The following is an 18,362-nucleotide window of genomic DNA, read 5'->3' as shown; positions in this document are numbered from 1 at the left end:
AAAGACCCGTCATCTAACTTCAATGCAGTCTTCCGATACTGGAGCAGTTCTACATGGCTGCCTGGATCTCTAGGTTTTCTATAATTGTCTGGAAGTGGAGCTCAGCGTGAACCACATGAAATGGCTTGTCTCGTTCGCCGGTCGTCTATATCATCTGTTCATGTCTTTGCGATTATTTCATTTCCTGGAAGAACTAGATGGTCTTTTAAACTTGTCACTCCCTCATCCATTAAATGGGAAGTATGATTCCAGTTCAGTGGAGCAGGATGCAGGTGATACTGTTGCTTGGAGATGGAGGTTTGAGTTACACTGATTAATCTGTAGGAAAGGTGTGTGAGAAATGAGCGTGTTTGTGTTTCAGTCAAAAAAATCCTGTTTTTTGATTAGTGTAAACCGTTATGGAGCAGGACCTGGTTGTGGTCACTTGTTCTGGTTTTAAATGGTTGCCCATCAAAAGAATACCAAATTTTTATTTTCGAAATTACTAGGAACTATCTGATGTACAGCCTATATAACAGTGTCCGCACTCCAAATTCAAAAATGCTAAGCATCCCATAATAAAAAAGCTACTAAAGGAGCTACAAAAACTTTAGAGGAGCATATACCATTCAGGTTCAAGTAACCAAACCGTACAAAGCATAACATACTGTGCTAAAGTCGTTAAATTTGTATTGTTTTAATGGAATCTGTAATGGTCTCTTTGGGTCTCAACTGTGTGTCCTGTTGCCTCCTATTGGTGGCATATTAAGTTTACTGGATACCATTAAGGACTGACACAAAACCTCTTGCTACTTGTATCTCCTGGACACCAATAGGGACCATTAGGATGCCATTAAGCATTAAGATGCCAAGGTGTTACAACAGTTGAAGTTCTTTTGGTTTTGATGAGCGTGAATTACTGATGTAAACAAAATAGGGCTGCAGCTATCATTTATTTTAGCAATCTAGTATTCTTCCAATTAGTCCATCGATTATTCAAGTAATCTGATAAGCACCTTTTCTTAATTAAAGAGCAACACTAAATATACAAGAGAAAATAAGATTGGTTTCAGAACAAGTAATGTTTTAGTTTTTTTTTTCAACATTTATATTGCTGAAATTGCAATAAGTGAAAACTAAACCCATTTACTGCATTTATTTATTTTTTTGTATTCAAAACAAAATGAAAACTGTGGTTTTGTGATGGTATTTGTAGTGGAATCCAGCTGAGATAGATAGTTGTTTTGTTAACAATTAATTGATGACAATTTTTGTTATCAGTTAGCTAGCTTGGACCCAGGTTTTCCTGATTGCTCTTTTCTTTTGTTTTTCTTTAACACGGTCTTAATTTTTAACTTTCTTTAAGTTTATCTAACTAAACGGTGTAATTGGAATTAGCCATTCATGTGGTCTAATTTCTTTATCAATCACACTGGGGTATATTAATGTCCGGATGAAAGGCAGTTGTATAGTTTTATACAGTACATAAACCACATTATAATGGTTATACAAGGGGTTTTTTTGTTTTTGTGTGTGTTTTATGTGCACTTTAGAGTTTCTTTCTCTACTCAACCATTTTTTTTATCTGTATCTTCTTTGTCTCATTTTACAGCACTACTTAAGTGGACATTGACCCATTGAACACTAGCTATGGAAAGTTTGGATGACATGCACACAGTACCTAGTAAAATACTTATTGTACGTGCACTATATGGCCAAAAGTATTGTGGCAGTGTTTTTTTTAGCCATGTGTCGTCGTCCTTCCCCCGGGGAAAAGAAATTAAATATTAAGTTATCACAAAAATATAGGCACACAATTGTATAAGATGCCTTTGGGTGTGGAAGCATTACATTTCCCCTATACAGACCTAAACCTGTTCCAGCATGACAATGCTCCTGTGCACAAAGACAGAAGATATGGTTTAAATGGGTTGAAGTGGAAGATCCTGAGTGACTATAAAGCTCAGTCCTCAACCCTATTGAACACCTTTGGTATTACTTTGAACGCTGACTGCATCCTTCATCAGTACCTGACTTTACTAACATCCTTGGGGCTGAATCAGCAAAAAATCTTCACAAACACACAAGCACAAATCTAGTGGAACATATTCCCACAAGAGTGAAGGTTATGATAACAGCAAACAGGGACTAAATATGGAATGCAGTGTTCAAAAAGCATATATGAATCTTAGTCAAGTGTCCACAAACTTTTGCCCATTTTGTGTTTCTTGTATGCCAAAGCCAACGAGGTTTTTATATGGTGCTTTTCATGTCCTGTGTGAAAGAAAGAGCGAGCACAAGACTGATTATGTCTTATTGGAAAACCTGGCAGCTTTAATAGTGCGCCTTTATTCCTCATTATCATGCTTGAGAAACAGCCATCCTCTTCGACACTCTATTCCTGTAACTGGATATCACAAGCTCCCTTTTTACTAACCCCCCCACCCCTCCACTCAACCAAACCCCCTCCTCCTCTTCATCTCTCTTAATCCTTGTCATACTTGTTCAGGAAAAAGCTTTGGCACTTTCATAGATTAAACAAGGCTGCGGGGTGGAAAAAAAAAATACAGAAAGAAAGACAAGCGGCTGAAACCGAGCCACTCGCACTCATATACACACATACACACACACACAGACAACACACACACCTCCAAATCCTTCAGGAAGCAGAACGAACATGTCAGGCCAATTAGAGCTAATGCATGGTGATGCGGGGAATCGAGGGCAAGGGGATCGGTGCCATATGGCAGGACAAGCTGGAAATCAGGAAGGAAGTATAGACGCAGGCCACTGAAGAAGTTGCTGGGTGAAGACAGATGAAGCAGGTGTGTCAGGAAACCGATTGAAAGACCGACAACGAACAGTTAATAGCATGTCTTGGGGGTGATGGTCATCTTGAGGATTAAGACACGAGAGACTTTGATCAGCAGTGAAGGAATGATTGCATGGGAGAATCGATCGTTTCTTTGATGCATCGCAGTTCTTTGAACGATTCTACACCCATGCACAGAAACATCCTAATCTCATGTTCAGCTTATGCATAAATGTTTTTGTGCATCGAATGAATTCATGTCAGCAGTATCAAAAATAGACAATAAGCTATGGAAATGATTCTAATTTCAATTCTGTTTATTTGAATATTAATTTTAGAAGTGGTAGCTAAGTGGTTAATATCAAAAGGGTGATGCCCCAGCTGGACCTCTGAGCGAAGCTTGTCAAATTGTAAAATACATAAATATAAAAGTCATCAAATCTTACACAAGCAAAAAAAACTACTTTATTATATCTTTATTATAACATCTTTTATCATAAACCAATGTTTAAATCATTATTTTTTTCTTTGACCTCAATAATGTTTTCCTGTTATCGATATTTTGTTCTATTTTGCATTTCTTAGCGGGTACTGTGAGGCCAAGTCCCAAACAGCTTCCTATAAGCCTGTCACGATAATTACATTATTATCGACTGTAGCATATATGGACAAGACCACATTTCTGCTGATCATAATATTGTTCATCGTGTTTACATAAGAATGAATGTCACCAACGGTTTAGACATATGCATTGCCATTTATCCTGTCGTCCGCTTTATTTATATTTATTTATCATTTGTTTATTAATAAAAAGTGCACAATTGCAATTGCAGAAACTGTGTCTGGATTTAAGATATGTAGCAAGCACTTTGGAGTAAAACATACTATAGAAAAACAAATGACATGCAAGAATAGTTTTTTCAAAGAAGAAACTTCCACAAAGAATACTTCTAGTGTTTCAAATAATCCAGTCGTAGTCAATAATGTTGGGGATTACCCTGCTGAAGCTGAACAGTGACTGAACACGGGTAAACTGAAGCGCTTTACTAGCGGTTTAATTAACTTTCCTAAACACAGGAATGAATCACTCAATGCTCCTGTGACATTTAATATTTAGTAAATTTAATGGAACATTACGGTCCAATTTATTGATGTATTTTTTTGTTTAATTTGATTTATTTAATTTTTTTTAGCTGCTCTCTTAAAGGCTATATTTCCTTTACTATGCTATTTTATATGATCATTAAATCAGATTGATCTATTATCTATTAGATAGCTATTATATATGGTATTAAAGTATAGGGGCACCTGATTTTTCTAGCCATATGTGATTCTTCCCCAAACTGTTACCACACACTTTCCCTTCATTTAAACTAGCAGACCCAAACCTGTTCCAGCATGACAATTCCACTGTGCACAAATCCATTTCCATGAAGATATAGTTTTCATGGTATGGAAGATCTTGATTGGCCTGATCTAGAGCTCTGACCTCATCTCTACTGAACACCTTTTGTAAGAAATGGAATGCTGAATGCACCCCAGGCCTCCTACATCAGTACCGGAGTTTTTTACCAGAACGTTTTTCTGGCTGAATTGGCACAAATCTCAGAAGTATGCTCCAAAATGTAGTGAAATCTAGTGGATTAATGTAAGTTTTAATAACAGCAAATTGGGTCTAAATGAAATGGGATGTTCAAAAAGCACATGAATTATAAAACCTTTAGTCCATATAATGCATGTATTCAGTACCTCAAAGTGCATCACATCTGATGAACTAATTGATTTGTTTCCTGGTTTGCAATTAATTATTGTTGAATGCATAATGAAATATATCAAAGTTTGTCATTATAATTTTCCTAGACTTGCTGTCCAATGCTAAAGTTATAATAAATTAGTTATAATATTTTTTCCTGAGGTAAGACAAAAGAAGTTTAGTACCACAGTGGATAGCAGGAGCTAGCAGCCAATCAGGAGAGTAAGAATGTAAACAAACGGGAAAATAAACTATAACACAAAAAACAGATTCAGTACAAACTTTTTTTTCTTGTTGAACTGAAAGCCTTTGTTTGTGACCTAATTTTGTGCAAATCTGATAAATGATCGCCATCTGATTCATCCTCTGTCGAGTTTGCATAGTTACTCAATAGCTAAGAGAGCAGCTAGTAGCTAAACATGGACTTTTTGATTAATTTTGTCATTTTGTTTGTAAATGTCAAACCTTTGTTCAATTAGACAAAAGAAAGTTGATGAATCCTTCAGGCCACATTGCATAAAATTTATTACGCATTTCATACTTAGTTGAGTTAAAACTGTTTATAGCATTTAATCTGTATTCTGTGAGGGGACGACATTAATGGCTGATTTTTGTATCCTCCAACTCACAAATATTTAGATTGCTGTGCAGGGTTCCTGTTAAGTGCATGGAATATATTAATATAATTCTCACCGATTGCATATTATATCCGCAAAGTGGAAACAGCCCAGCACTACACATTACTTAACATTATTCTGCAAGTCGTGTTTTTATTTATTTATTTATTTATTTATTTATTTTTAATACTGGGGAGGACTAAACTCCCATACCTTACATCCTGCTGTTTTAAGTATCAATCATTTTGACAGTCCTAATGGAAAATACATTACTTCATGATGGATGAAAATAATGTTGTTTTCCAAAAAAGAAAGAAAGAGAGAGAAAAACCCAGTGAAGGGTCTTACGGGAAAATTTAATCGTAATGTAGACTATAAAAATCCGCGATCGAGCTGCATCAACATCATAGCACCCTGAATTGGAAAAAAAGAATAAAAAAACCCACCACCGAAACAAAAAAATCGAATCAAATTGTGAGGTCCCCAGCCTGACCAGAGATGTATTTAGAAAGGAAAACTAGGGAGCTAAAACATCACAAGGAGGATTGACCTTCACAAATCGTTCAGAGTCTGAAACTATGCTCAGGTCTCTCCCTCTCCCTCTCTGTTTCTTTTAAGTGTTTGTGTTCCTAACTGCTTTCTTGTGCGTCTGTGTGTGCACAACTCGGCTTCATTAGTGCTTGTTTTCACCCTTACTGGGAGGATTTAAATGAGCCATCGTTCTGACCTTTATAATCTCTCTCTCCCCTGGTCCAGGTCGGTGCTCCTAAGCCCTCCGACAGCGGGGGTATGGCCCTGTCGTGCCTGTTTGTTGGATAATTGCCTCTCATGTGAGGTGTTCGTCTCCTTTTATTTATCTCTCCTCCTTACTTATTGAAGGGTGGGAAGAAAAAAAAACCCATGGAAGGGTGGGCTACAAAATGTGTCTGCTAGACACAAATGACCAGCCATTAGCGTGCCACCGCTGCTTTTGTTCCTTAGGCAAAGCGTGTCTGCTGCTGTGAATACTGTAATTGAATTGACTGGGGCTGCCTGTTTGAACGCCACCAGCCTCCTTGCTCAGCACACTAGCCTAGGAAACCTGGATAACTACAATTTCATACACTGTTTAAACACGCGCTCACACACACACTCATATTTGTATTTACCCAAACTTGTGCACAAACGCATATAAAACTATGGTCGCTTTAATCCGTAATTTGACAACGCATCTTTTTCAGTTTGATTTGACCTGCTGTCCACACAGAGACTACATTTTTGGTTCCAAGTGGATACATTGATAAAACGCTGATTTTGCTGAGAAATAGAAGATATTCGAAAAATATCCAGTGGTTTCTATTGTACTGAAGTCGTTGTGCCGGCATTTGGTTAGCGTTTAGATTAAGGTCACTTTGTACTTTAGATTGAAGGATTTTAATTGCGTCGTCAAAGAAAGAGAAAATGAATTAGCGCTTGACAGAAAAGACGCAGGCCGAAGCTTTTAACGTTTTTATCCATGCATGGTAGAGGGGATAAAAACCCCCTTAGCCTTGTTTTTAGCCTTAGTGCTCCTGGTTGCTACTTTTTTTAATTGTTGAGAAGACACATGAAGTCTATGAACAGTCCAGTCAGCTACAATATTGATGGTGATTTCTTTTTCTTCTAAGTTTCCTTATAATTCCAAGCCTTATTATAACTATAAAACCTAATTTTCTTCAGCAATTAACCAGCACATTTGAGGAAAACTTTACTATTTAAAACAGTTTCGTCTAGGTTTTTTTTTTTTTTTTATTCATATCCTGTACAAAAAGCTCAACATGGCTAAATTCTTAGCAAATGTCTTTAGCTAGATTATATTTGCTTAAAATCTGTATGTATGTAGTACCTTAAATTACCTCAGATTACCTCAGCTGCAGATAAACTTTTTGCCTAGCTATTCCTTACTGTACAAGTAAGCTTTTTAAATCTGCTTATAGTTATAAATGCTGGGCAAGAAATATGTTTAGTTTAAAGACCTAAAGTTAAAGAACTAAATTAGTAGAATAGGATTTCTTTGTTTTTTTTTAAGATGCCACTTACAAACCTGCATATTTTTAAACAAATACAAGATAGCTGAGCTGACAGAGGCTAACAATTTAACTAGCTAGTAAATAGAAGCATGTTTTCATCTGCTTATACTTTGAAATGCACTAGAAATGATAAAATAAAAATATTAAAAATGTCAGATAAAACCAGAAGGAAGTTTATAAAAAATATATACGTTATTAGGCGTAAGCTAGCTGCAGCTGACCTATGTGGACTTAACAAATAATATACTACTATTTATTTATTTATTTATTTATTTATTTATTTTAAAACATGATTTTAGGCTATGTTTTTATATCCTCATGTTGTTTTGTACAATTTGATAAATCTTATATTTGTTTCAAGAAAGGTCTATTCTTGTCACACATACACTAATACATTGAACCCATTCACAGATAAAATACGCAGCTCTGTAAATGTAACACGTTTCTCATTATTTAGATCTTAAAACTAAATGTATCTATTATCTTTCATTTTTAAGCAAAAATCAAAAAGCTTGAGAATTAGAATTGTTGCTCTCCACAAAGATGGCCTAGGCTATAAGAAGTAACACCCTGATAACGGTCACACCTGGAAACTGGGTTACAGTACAGTGGCCAGAGTCGTAGAGATGTTTTTTAAATACGAGTTTCATTCGGAACAGGCCTCGCTAGGATCCATCAAAGAAGTTGAGTCCTTGTGCTGTGCATCAGGTGCAGAAGCTGCTTCAAAAAACAAATGCATGAGTGCTGCAGCATTGCTTTTGGAGTTTTTGGAGGTGGAAGGTCCGCTTCTCAGTGCTAGTTAAATTGTAAGCCTGTGTCTTCAGCTAGTTTGTGTGTGCTTAAACACGTTCTAGAGCTTGTTTTTGATTTGGACTTTTTGTCCACTCTTGGACAACATTTTAAAATCTAAGACATCACGTCAACACGAATGTGTTTCCCATATTTTGTCAACACGAATAGATGTACACACAGTATCATGCGACATGATAGCCATGGCAGATGGAGGGGTTGAAGTAAGTCTAAAGGAATATCGGAGGAAACTAGGCTTTGGGGATTTGAGGATGTGGTGAGAGAGAGAGAGATTGGAGCAGAGAGGTTGAATTACTTTTGGCTGCTGGCCCTGAGGCCCCGGCTCTCAACGGCGGCCATGCTACGTTTGAAGTTTAATTAAAGTTTAGATTGGGTATCAAACGCGGCCTCACCTGCTTCGAGCGAGGGAGCAGGGTCTGAAATTGAAAGGCAGGAGAGTGACCTGTCTCTGATCCGTGGGCAAAGCGGCTAGGATTAGGTTCTATCTGCATGAAGCATAAGGCCCTAGGAGTGAGTAAGCTCTGTGTGTGTGTGTGTGTGTGTGTGTGTGTGTGTGTGTGTGTGTGTGTGTGTGTGTGTGTGTGTGTGTGTGTGTGTGTGCGCTATAGTATAGAGCTGTTCGAGCACACACGTCAATTTGGATTTTATCTTAAACTATTAGGTTTGTATTTGGCGAGAAATGCTTATTTGCCAGAGCATGGGTTCAATGTCATTTTGATCTTTTCTATTATGGGGTGAATGGGTATGCAATTCTTTGTGTTTGGGTGCACAGGTGTGTGTATTATTGTATATGATACTCCTCGTTAACATGGACATATTCTGGTGTAATAACCTGCCTAATTATTCCGGTCTTTCTCTTGTTGTCTCTTTGCAGTGTGAGGAGGAGTGTGTGTCCCATGTTGCACTAGGAGTGTGAGTGTGTGTGTGAGATGCTGGCCTGTTTGCCAGGGCCAGGTGACCTCTCCCTCCAGCTTCTTCCCCACTCGCAGATGAACACTGGACTTCAGAAATGTGAGTACTGTTTTAAACATTCACACACACTCATATATATATGCACACAGGGGGATTCGAAAAAAATTTTTTTCTATAAAATTACAATTATTGTTTAAAATATTCATAAATGTCAGTCATCAGTGACCAACAAAGAAGACAGGAATACAGTAATATTGAACATCACATGTTCTCAGATCCACCATGACCCCATGCTCAGGAGCATTTATTTTTTACTGAAGATGAATAAATAGCTTTATGTTCTGTACTGATGTGTTAAGCGCAAAGGTTGCCAAAGGTACCGAGTGAATAATGCTTTCTGTTTAGGGGAACAATCCATTTCAATGGTCGTCAAGCAGCGTTTTTTTTTTTTTTTTTTTACGTGCCAGGATATGAGCAATTCAGAAACGCAATTCCAATCAATATCGGGTATCAGAGTCTCACTGGCTGCTTCACATTCAGCTTCAATTTATTTCCTGAGCAAATGTTAGTACTAATGTTAAACTTTAGTTGACTTTTAACACACAGCTAATCAATATATATCTGCACTGTTTCTATTTTCAGTGTTCAAGCTAAATATCAGGGGATCTTCATGTTGTAGCACATTAGATCTAAAACGCTAACTGTATTAGTGCACAAACATGAAATATGATTTCTTATCCTTCTCATTACAGTCTATTTCATATTTTGGGTGTTTTTACTATTTCTGGCTACCTAGTTAGTTGCAAGCCACAGATTCTGATGCTTCATACACGATATGCACAAAGGTTTTTTGAACACCTGACCATAAGATTCATATTTGAATTTCCTATTCTTCATTTAATCCCCATTTACTGCTATAATGACCTCCACTCTCCTGGGAGTATATTCGTCTAGATGTTGGAGTTTTTTCTTGTGTAGATTGTTGTTTATTCAGCGACAAGGGTGTTGGTAAAGTCAGGTACTGATGTAGGGTGAGGAGGCCTGGGATGCAGTGGGTCAGTGTTCCAATTTATTCCATAAGCTCTATAACAGATTGCTTAAAATCGTCCACTCTAACCCATGTAGATAATATCTTCATGAAACTTGCTTTGTGCACAAGTTTGGGGACAGGGTTGGGTCTCCTAATTAAATAAAGTGAATGGAAAATTTCATGCTACCAAATCCTATAAAATTGTCATTTGGGTAAGAACCACATATGGCTGGAAAAATCTTATGTCAATAGTGTTACTATACATTGTTCTTGTCATATATCCCTGAAGTCATTTAAGAAGTTTAATTGCAAGGATTAACTTAGCTATAGCTAATTTACATTATACATAAATCTTTTTTTGTTTTTTTTGTTTTGTCATTAAACATTCATCATACATCATTCAAGACTTTAAAAATGCTGCTTGAAAACATTTTGCCTGTAAGGAATGCATATATGTGTGGAAGTCTGAGAAAATACATCAGCTGTTCCTGTGCCTGAAGTAAAAAAACTAAGAAAAACAAAGAAAAAAGGAAATGTTTTGTTCAGTACATCTCAATTTGATACAACCATGGATGTATGGCGTTTATCATTTGGGGGAAACTCTGAATAAAGATGTTTACAATATTTATATCATAATACACACTAAATGTCATACTTTAATTTAGCTGCTTTATGTGCTGTTTTTGTTTTAATATTATTATTTTTTTTTTTTATTATTTATTATTATTTTTTTTATCATCACCCATTATTTACTTTCTATGCTTGTTAGTTGTAATATTGTTTCTATCACTGATCTCTTTATTTTAAATTATTATATTTGCATATTTTAGATTGGGTACATTTCCCCGTTCCAACCTACACAGAACTTCTGGTGTTTGTTGTGTGCAAATACTATTTTTATTAGAATGTTTTGGGGTCATGGCCAATAAAATTTGAACTTGTTTATTTTTTAACCTGGTTGAAATGCATGCAGAGTGAAAACAGATTGCACTTCTTGAAACCCTTTTCAGACCTACGTAGTTTGTATAGATTGTTAATTTCACCACAGAAAAGTTTTTTGGCAGGTTTTTTGTTTGTTTTTTAATATTTAAACAAGCCGCTATCATTGCTATATCAGAAAACATTATTGCCTAGTCAGTGCAGTTCAAGTCTCATATTTATTCCAGTTTTATGACTGGTAAAAAAGATCCTTCAGCCCGGTCTGTTCTCACCTGTCTAATATCAGCTCCGGCTGCATAAATCCCGTATTCGTTCCTGAGCGACATAATGTGTCTGCGGAAAAGGACAATTAAGGACAGCTAAATACTGCTTCTGCCTCCATCTCGTCCGCAATTGTGTGCTCCTGTGACAAAAAAGCCTCAGGTTTATCTGTGCCAGTGTGAACGACACCCCTGAGTGACAGCCAATGCCCAATAAGCACTGCTTTTCACCACGCACCTGTCAACCTCGCCCCCAGTCTCATCACACATACACACACACACACACTTCCAGGAAACCCTGCTGCCTGTCCAAGCCTGTCCTTTTCAATGATGTTGAGCACTCGGTGAAATTAGGCGCTGTTGTTCGGAGGCGCAGCAGGAGAGCGGCAGCCATCAACTCCAACCTCCATCACCTCCACACACAGAGAGCACCTGCTGCTCCTGCACTGCCATTCAGCTCTACATCTCTCTCTCTATATATATTTAACACAGTGTCACTGTGTCTCTCGATCACACCCTCCCCTTCTCTTATAATACACATACACTCGCTCTCTCGCTCTCTGCCCTGGCCCTTTCTCTTCCCCCACGCTCGCTGTTCTCTCAGCAGTGGACAAATGTGGGTGTCGCCTGACATGACATGTCACAAGATTGGCAGGAGAGCTATTTAGCGAGGAAATGTCAGAGGCCATTTTGTTTAGTCAACAGCCCATGACAGAGAGAAAAAGAGCGAGAATGTGAGAGTGAGAGAAAGATGAGGTGATGCACTCACTGAGGAAAAGGATAAGACTAGTTTGTCCAGCTGAAGCACAGCATCATTGAGTCACAGATGACCCTCAGACATGTCTGGTAAATTATTTTTTTGTAGCCTACATGTTCCTGGCCACACACATAAGAACCCCCTGAAGTTTGTGTTCTAAATGAAAAAGTAATTAAAAGTATAATCGCCAGGTAAATCTCACAGCTTTTATTATCTTGCGTGTTTGCATCATGGCACACATTCGCTTAACACGGTTAGCTCAAGGAATGTGATCCTGCGAAGAAATAAAGTTTTGTTTAGTTCCTGTCCTGCTTTTATTTCCCCCTAAAGGATTTAAAAATTATCCTGCATACAAGTCTTATTTAGTCAAATTCATTTTCTTCTTCCTGCAATTTTGTTGCTATATACAGTACAGACCAAAAGTTTGGACACACCTTCTCATTCAAAGAGTTTTCTTTATTTTCATGACTATGAAAATTGTAGAGTCACACTGAAGGCATCAAAACTATGAATTAACACATGTGGAATTATATATGGAATTATATACATAACAAAAAAGTGTGAAACAACTGAAAAATGTCATATTCTAGGTTCTTCAAAGTAGCCACCTTTTGCTTTGATTACTGCTTTGCACACTCTTGGCATTCTCTTGATGAGCTTCAAGAGGTAGTCACCTGAAATGGTCTTCCAACAGTCTTGAAGGAGTTCCCGAGAGATGCTTGGAACTTGTTGGCCCTTTTGCCTTCACTCTGCGGTCCAGCTCACCCCTAAACCATCTCGATTGGGTTCAGGTCCGGTGACTGTGGAGGCCAGGTCATCTGGCGCAGCACCCCATCACTCTCCTTCTTGGTCAAATAGCCCTTGATGCCTTCAGTGTGACTCTACAATTTTCATAGTCATGAAAATAAAGAAAACTCTTTGAATGAGAAGGTGTGTCCAAACTTTTGGTCTGTACTGTATATATGTGTGTGTGTGTGTGTGTGGGCCAATGCGATTCGCATCTTGATGCATTGCCGACAATATGATGCATCCAAGATGCGTATGAAGCAGCTACCGATGCGATACGATACACCTCTGTTGCATTGCAATTTGATTCCACACAATGCGATTCAATGCAATACGATGCAACAGAAAAAATGTGATGCAATTCAAGACAGAACATAAGCATTAACATAGACAGATAGTTATATTTGTTGGATTTAGACACACAGCAAATCGTCAATTCACTTCAGTTTAAACATTAAACCAAACGTTCTTATCCTGTTCTGTTTACAGAAAGATGCAGCTCTACCTCTGCCATGTTAATCTATATTTTATGCGAGTCTCAGGACACGCCTCGGGCTGTGTAGTGTTGTGATGCGCCATGTTGACGTAGCAGCAGTGTTGCTGAGAGAACGCGCTTGAGAAACGGTTTACCGAGGAGAAATCAAACTACATATAAAATCTTGGTCACAAATTATAGGTCACTTTCTAAATAATGAAATTATAGGACATCTGATAAAAAAAACTATTTATTTGTATGTAATTTTCAGTGCAAATGTGTTAAAAACTATGCATCTCGATACAAATGGCAACTTGTACCACTTTTTTGCATCACATCATTTAATTTTATGCTGATTCACCTGTTCCTCGGCGTTCTCCTACCGATATACCCCATGTCCCATCTCAATCTCGCCTCCCCCACCTTGTCTTCAAAACATCCTACATGCGCTGTTCCTGTAATAAACTCGTTTTTAATCCTGTCCATCTTCATCACTCCCAATAAAAACCTTAAAATCTTTAGCTCTGCTACCTCTAGCTCCACCTCCTGTCTTTTAGTCAATGACACCGCCTCTTTTTATAATTTATCATTTTAATAAAATTGGTCAAACAGAAATGTGCGCTGCATTAATAAAATTAATAGTGCAGTTAAAATGAATTTGCTTTAACGCATTGTTACAGCTGCATGATTCATATTAATATGCGTTGTTATAATGCGATCATGACTAATGCAGTGCTTTCAACCTTCAAGATTAGTAATAAACACCAATGCATATAATGTATATGTATATAATTGATAATATGCTGAAATATTGTTGTAAAATGAAATCTTTATTGAAGAGTCAGCATTTTTTCACCAAAGGAAATTTAATCAGTAGCATGACATGTTAAGAAGATGGGAAACAAAAGCAGATTGATGATTAAATCTATGATATAAAAGCATTAACCGGCTTGCTACTTGGACATTAATTATAATAAACATTTTTTTATCAGGTCAAAAAGATAATGTTTCAATAATAAGAAACACTTGCATTTTTTTTCTTCAGTCAGTCAAGCCAGTGAGAAAGAAATGTGCTGCTCTTAGAAAAGAGACCCCAAAGAGGGAGCATGTGGAGTGATGGGCACTTTGTGCAGCAACCTTTCCCATCATGCACCAGGAACCCGAAAGCAGAGGGATTGTAGCAGGTATCAGATACAACTGCATTTTGCAGTTCTGCTCCTGTCTCGGTTTCAAAACTTGTCCCAAAATAACAAAAAGTAGGGGGAAAGAAATACATGTAGAGCTGTGACAGTCGGGTAAATTAGTGAGCGAGCATCAGGTAAAGCTAAACACGGACTGGAACTAGATGTTGTCTGGATCACATTATACAGTAGAATAGCCATTTTGCAAATCTATTTACAAAGAAGTTCTGTTTATTAATCTTGTTTGTTAGAACATATATTTCAGTATAAGCACATTGAGTTTTAGAAGCTGTTCTTTTGTCCTTATTATTCCTCATCCCTCTTTCTCTGCCCACTCATGCACACCTTTCCCCTGTGTATGTGTCTCGCTTTACTTTCCTTGCCCTTCTCATCCCCCTCCTCTCTTTCTCTCTCAGTGCCATGTCCCCCTGTAGAGCATGTTCTCTTGGGAAGCTGACTGGTGATAATGAGGACTCAATCTCTGTAGAATGGCAAAAAAAAAAACCCAGTTAGACAGACAGACAGTGTCAACAGTGGCAGAAGACATCACTCTCCACTCGCAGGGGGGAAAGCCGAGGAGAGGAGAGGAAGCGACAGAGAGGGCTAAGTGTTGCTGGAAAGAAGCGAGCTAAAGAGTGTTGACTCGGGGAGAAAGGGGGGAATGGAAGCGAGGCGCTCTGCAGGTGTTTGGCTAGCATATTCATGAAGCGCTTAACCACAGGAACAGCGTCTGTTCTGGTGCATCTGGACCGAAAACACCCTTCCGTTCCTCCTTTGGAGACTTGACTGATCTCCGGAGGATTCGCTCACTCAGTGTGAGCTTGACCCACTTCTGGGCCTCATTACTTATGCGCACTCCGGTTTTCCATGTTACTTTTTGTGTGCGTCCCTTCTAACCCGAGACCTTTGTTGTTGTTGTTTTTTTTCCCCCTCCATCTCTTTCTTTCCCTGCATCTGTCTCCGCCCCCTGACTCGAGTGCTCACGCATTCATTCCCTCCATGTCTCCTAATTCTCCCCCCATTCCTGTCTCGCTCTTTGTCATTTTCCCCCTCTGTATATTTCTCTCTCTTTTTCTTTCTCTCTTGCTGTGTCTCTCTCTCTCTGCCTTGCCCTCCCTTTCTCCCCCTTCATCAGCCGTGTGATTTGAGAATAGCAGTAATCAGACTAGCCCCAGGAGCCCCCATTACCGGCACACAGGGCCGTTCCCTTGCCATTGTCAGTCTCCACTATTCACACACATACACAGGCAACCGTGCACACACACACACACACACACACACACACACACACCCTTCCTCAAGACACGCCTCTTTCAGCCCTCGGCTCCCCGCCGAACATATCAGGCCACTCCAACTCTCTTCTTTCAGCTACTTCTGCCTGATCGAAAGCTCATCTTTCACCCACTTCTGACTATAGCACCATTTATATGAGGCTTTTCTCCAGGGAGAATCGCTAAGCCTTTATTCGTATTCATCTCCCTCTTTCTCGCCGTATAGCTCATTTCCTCTTAGCTAGTGCTCCCGCTGCTTTAAAAAGTGGAGTAAAAAGAGGACAGAAGGAAAAGTGACAGGGAGCAAGGCACATTTTCATGCTTCCTTTTATTACTGTTGGAATGAGAGTCTCTGGCTGCAGTTATTTGAATTTGATTTGGTCTGTCACTCGTGTGCAACCTCATTCTTGCCAATGTACATTGGCATTACACGTATATATGCTATCTAACTAACAGTAACGGATGCATACTATATATGTATGTGTATGTCATACAGTCTATGAGACTGACCACAACAGTAACACACGCGTTTACATCTCCAATCCACGCTGCATTGACAAACGAGTGTCCCAAAAATAGTCCTTGTGAAATTGCTAACATTTTGCAGATACTCAGAAACCTACTCATTATGTTTCAGCTCTAATCCTTCCCCTCATGGACAGAGCTTTTAATCCTCAACGTGCACCATGGCTCAGCAGAAGACGTATGGGCAGTGCTGTTTCCTGTGTCTGTCCTGAGAACCCTTGTGCCTGTGCCAGGTGCACTTCTCCAACAAACAGGAAATTCAAACTGTGGTTATCTGTGTTTGCCAGAGACCTGCCTCAGTCAACTGCCCAAGGGCGGTTTAATAGAAGTAAGCGCACATTTCGTTTTCTTTTTATTGGTGCACTCTGGGATCCGACACCAAACTACGCCACGTTAAATGATTACAAACCAGCTAAAATGCACACTTTTTTTTTTTTTTTTTTTTTTTTTTTTTTTTGCGGCTTCAGAACGAGTCAGAAACGACTGAGGTCTAAAAGACGGAAAAAGTTTGTTTATGCTTGTTCATCACCTGAATATCGAACGTGATTCTTCATTGAAAAGCGTTTTACACTTGAACCAAGCTCAGCCGTAATGGTCTGGATTGTGGATGCAAACCTCAATCTCTTAAAAAGAAAGGGAAAGAGAGAGACGGAGACAGAGATAGCCGAGGACAGAGACAGACAGCCACAGGGGGTCAGGAATGGCCCCTTCACTTGTCTCCATAATTGCTGCTTATGGAGGGCTCCCCTCAGGGCGACGTGCTGCTCATCAGTCTCCGCCGCTTGGTGACACACGCACCAACATCTCCAGGGCATCATGTGCCACCCTGACAGAAAGTTAATCTGACAGCAAGCCGGCCACCGAGGAACATGGTGGATTTTAAGAGTGTTTTTGCTCGGCCCTTCCTTGTTCTCGTGCTCGCTCGATGTCCATCATTTCCTTCCCTCGTGCATCTCCTTGTGGCCAGGTAAAAAAGACAGTGTGCCGGTGTCATTCGTAATGGACCAAATAGCTGCGGCAGGTGAAGGCTGCTGCAGTAAATGGCTCTAATGTGCACCTCTGAGACCGGCACTCTGGACAGGAATGGGGTGTTTTGTTGTAATCTAGGACCGGTTTCCTCTATTCAGCCTCGAGATGCTTGAAGCCTGCGGACATGACCAAACCAAAACCAGCTTATCTCTCTCACTCCATCTCAGTCTCACTTCCTGCTCTGTGTCTTTGTCTTTCTCTTTCCGTCTCACTCTCACTCTCTCTCTCTCTCTCTCTCTCTCTCTCTCTCTCTCTCTCTCTCTCTCTCTCTCTCTCCACCCGAGGCTGAATGCAGTAGTGGGTATTAACTATCAGGCTGTAGCAGTGAGGTCGATCACCGAGGTCAGATACGATACTCCACGCTTTAATATGGCTCTCTATTTATGATTCATACGAAGGGAGAAGAATGCAGCTGGGAGTGGAAGATGAAGGGGTCAGCGGGTCCAACTTGAAGACAGCAATCGCAAGAGTGAAAATACTTTATAATTCCATACCAAACTGCGCCTTAAGACTTTCTGCAAAATGAATATTGTGTCATCAGTTCCATAAATTGTTCTCTCTTATGTTTCCCTATCCGTCTCTATTTTTGGCTGTCTCAGCCCCTTTTTATATATATATATATATATATATATATATATATATATATATATATATATATATATATATATATATGTGTATATATATATATAGTTATTTATGTGTTTTTTTTGTTTTTTTTTTATATAATACTCATTAAAGTACTGGAGACCGTGGTGTAAAATTAATAAAACATTTGTGCGAGTAGAATATTAAACACCCGGAAAACTTTGAATTAAAAAACAAAAAAAAACAAAAAGCGATATACTATTTCACAGGAGCAGCCCTAAATTTCAAAACGCAAAAATTATATATTACGTTATGGAACGATCCAATTAGCACATACCCACGGTAGGCCACACACCAGGCTTGCTTTAACTCACTAGGTTGGCTTTCATGTGCTTGCTTAACTTTTGTTTGGACTTGAATGACCAGTTTGATGAAGTACTTAAATATAAACACTCATACTGAAAACAACTTCAAAACTACTTATCATTGTTTGAAATTATTGTGCAAAATCAATTAATTACTCTTTTTTGGTGCAACTCAGAAGATTGATTCCATTTTGAGTCTGGTTTCATGCAAGGTTTCTCGTGTCCAGG

At 38.8% G+C, this 18,362-nt stretch overlaps 1 protein-coding gene across 5 annotated transcripts in view; it reads left to right on the top strand.

Moving 5' to 3' along the window:
* fam222ba (family with sequence similarity 222 member Ba) overlaps window positions 1-18,362 on the top strand; it is a 67,035-nt gene that overhangs the window by 38,590 nt on the left and 10,083 nt on the right. For all 5 annotated transcript variants that reach the window (XM_046839381.1, XM_046839380.1, XM_046839377.1 and 2 more), the window contains one exon: window positions 8,894-9,030. In XM_046839381.1, coding sequence (XP_046695337.1) covers window positions 8,949-9,030 — 82 coding nt within the window. In that variant the 5' untranslated portion in view covers window positions 8,894-8,948. The remainder of the gene's footprint in view (window positions 1-8,893; window positions 9,031-18,362) is intronic.

The sequence above is a fragment of the Silurus meridionalis genome, chromosome 25 (assembly GCF_014805685.1).
Source record: "Silurus meridionalis isolate SWU-2019-XX chromosome 25, ASM1480568v1, whole genome shotgun sequence".
In the NCBI taxonomy this organism is placed as follows: domain Eukaryota; kingdom Metazoa; phylum Chordata; class Actinopteri; order Siluriformes; family Siluridae; genus Silurus; species Silurus meridionalis.
Note: the sequence above shows the minus strand (reverse complement) of the source record. Positions and strands in the feature narration are given on the sequence as shown.